Below are 3,116 nucleotides of genomic sequence, written 5' to 3' on the forward strand. Positions count from 1 at the left end.
AAACAAGGCTCCTGGAATTGGTAGGAAAAAAGTAATTGTAAAAAGTTCTATTAAAAATAATTTATAAAATACAAACCAAAAGACATGAAATTACACGTTCACATTTTATTAGTATGTTTTAGAATATTCAAAATTTTTTCTTTTATTGTTCCTGAAAGCTTAATAACAATCTCAATACTTGCATTATAAAGGATCAAAAATAGCTTCCAATTTTCTTATGTCCTGTAATCACTAAATCATATTATCCTGATAACTTTTTTCTCCAATTTTAGCATGTTCCTACTTCTTGGAAAGAAATGCAAGTCTTTTGATTGAGTCATTCAAAGCTTGTTTCACTTGTTGGTTTCTCAAGGTATATATAAAGGGATTTAGCATTGGGGCAATGGAAGTAGTGAGTATCGACACACCTTTATTAATGTCTACTTCTTCTTTTGCGGAAGGTTTAATGTAAATGAAGATACAACTTCCATAAGTAATAGATACAACGATCATGTGAGAAGAACATGTGGAAAAAGCCTTCTTCCTTTGCTGGGCAGAGGGGAATTTTAGAATTGTCCTAATGATGTATATGTAAGACAGAATTACACACACAAGGGTCATAATGAAGGTCAACACAGCACAGGCTATAACCATCTGCTCAATGAACCATGTGTCTGAGCAAGAGATCTTGAAGATAGGTGATGCATCACAGATAAAATGATCAATGACATTGGAGTCACAAAATTCGAGATTTAAAACTAGGCTAAGTGGAGGGGTGATGATTAACAACCCACCAGCCCAACAGAAGAGAACAAACCTTCTACAGACTCGGCTGTTCATGATGGTCACATAATGCAGGGGTTTGCAGATGGCCACATAGCGATCATAGGACATGGTAGCCAGCAGAAAAAATTCTGTTGCTCCAAAGAGAATGAAAAAAAATAGTTGACTAGCACAAGCATTGTAAGTGATCCTATTGTCTCCAGTAGACATGCTGTAAAGGAATCTAGGAACACAGACTGTAGTAAAAGAAATCTCTAAGACTGAGAAATTTTGGAGGAAAAAGTACATGGCAGATTTAAGTTGAGGACTCACTATGGTGAGAGTGATGATTGTGAGATTTCCAGTGACACTCAACATATAAGTAACAAGCAGAAAGATAAATATCAGAACTTTCAGTTGTGGGTCATCTGTCAATCCCAGCAGGATGAAAGTAGTTACTCTGGTATGGTTTCTCATGACTGACTTCGGCTTTCAGCCCACTCTGCCTGTGTGATTGAAACTGAAAATGGGAAAAAATGATAGTAAATTATATAAGTAATAGAAATTAATTAGAAGTTCCAATTAATATAATTAGCATATAATTTCCTTCTGGATTTCATCAATGTATCTTTTGCATATATAACTGATCTAGGGAAACTTTTCCTCAAATATGTTTTTCTTCTATTAATTTCTTTATAATTCCAACTAGTTCTTACTTATTCAAATTTATTTTATCAGTTAATTTGACATTGGGAATATACTTGATTAGTTTATTTTAGCAATATTATTAGAGGATGCTATTGACTTTAAATGAATTCAGAAGCAGTTTGAAATATTTTTACTTCAAATCTTTTTTTTCTCTACTTACAAGTTCAAAAGTCTAGTATCGTGTCTTTACTCGATGGACTAGTCTTCATTCTTTTATTTAAAATGATTACATAAGCCAATAGTTACAGAAGGTTACAAAATACTATATATCTACCTAATCAAACTCAGAACTACTATATCTAAAAATTTTTAATTAAAAAAGAGATCCTTATAAGTACCTCATTTATGTTCCTATCCACTGACATGTATGATTTCCATGTTCGCTTATTCAATATGGCACTGTTGTTTTCTTTTAAATACATCACTAGGTTTGCAAAATGTCAAAAGTCAAGGAGACTCTGTCCTGATTTAAGACCCCTGATTCTGGAGTCATTATTTCTCCAGGTGAGTTTTAAATACATTAAAGTTTGAAAATTACAGTGCTATAAATAGAATATATACCATAAGAATTCAACTATCCAATTTTATGATTACAAAAAGTTGAAGTCGTGGAAAAGCCTTACTGTTGGATATTGTTGTTTATCAGTGCCTTCTAGACATCAGTCAGCTCCTGGAGAGAGGCCTAATATGCAACAGATCTTTTTCCTTCTTTTGCCTAGTCTTTTTCTCTTTCCCTCCAGTCCTTTACCCTATTTCTTCCCCATGATCTGTTGCAGATCAGTCCGTTGTGACTCAGAGAGTTTTCAGTGGTTGATCTTGAAATCACAAGGGCTTTCTTCCTTCTTTACTTTAAAAATGCCCCCAAAATTTGTTCTGCATCCTAATAACAGGTAGTCCTTCATCGACAGATGGGTCTTGCCTGTCTTTCAGTAGAATTGGCTGGGAATAAAACCTGCCACCTCCCACAGGTGGGAGGCAAGTATTCTATAACAGAAATGTGAAATACTTAGCACTATCAAGATTTTCTGAAAAAAAATTTGCCATTGAGTTGACTCAGATTTGTGTGTCATAGCAGAATTTCGACACAGGGGGTTCTCATTGGCCTGTTAGTCTCCAGTGGGACACCTGGCCTTTCTTCAGTGTGTCAGGGTGACCTGAATCTTAAAATTAACAACATGAAGCATTAACCCTTTCACCACTCTATGTTGAATGCTAGTTTAAACACATTCTCCAACTATTTACCACTTCATATATATAATGATTTGTTTTCTATAAAAGCCACACTTTGATGTCTCCCACATTCCAATCTGGTTGAATATCATCACTTTATAAAACTAGCTTTGAAAAGGTCATCTGTAATGGCCTTCTTACTAAGCGCAATGCATTCCCTTTTTGTTATAGTAAATTACATAAAAACCGAAAGCTAAACCAACTGCCATTGAGTTGATTCAGACATTCTGTGACCCCATGAGAAGTTCCCAAAACTGTTTATCTTTTCAGGAAAAACAGCCTCGTTTTACTCCCCTAGAGTGACTGCTGGACTTGAACTACCAATCTTTCAGTTAACTCTCCAGCACGTACTAGACAGTCCCACTACATAAAGGCACCCTTTTTTAGATATCAAATGCAACAGTTTAAATGAGAACTTGATACGTTTCTTGATTGTT

General features: G+C 34.8%; 1 protein-coding gene across 1 annotated transcript; it reads right to left on the reverse strand.

Moving 5' to 3' along the window:
- Positions 1-279: 279 nt before the first annotated feature.
- Positions 280-1,239, reverse strand: LOC142450923 (olfactory receptor 6C2-like). The gene has a single exon (XM_075552858.1). The coding sequence runs from the start codon at positions 1,216-1,218 to the stop codon at positions 280-282; it is 939 nt and encodes a 312-aa protein (XP_075408973.1). The 5' UTR covers positions 1,219-1,239.
- Between the last annotated feature and the right edge of the window lie 1,877 nt (positions 1,240-3,116).

This window comes from Tenrec ecaudatus, chromosome 6 (assembly GCF_050624435.1).
Source record: "Tenrec ecaudatus isolate mTenEca1 chromosome 6, mTenEca1.hap1, whole genome shotgun sequence".
Classification (NCBI taxonomy): domain Eukaryota; kingdom Metazoa; phylum Chordata; class Mammalia; order Afrosoricida; family Tenrecidae; genus Tenrec; species Tenrec ecaudatus.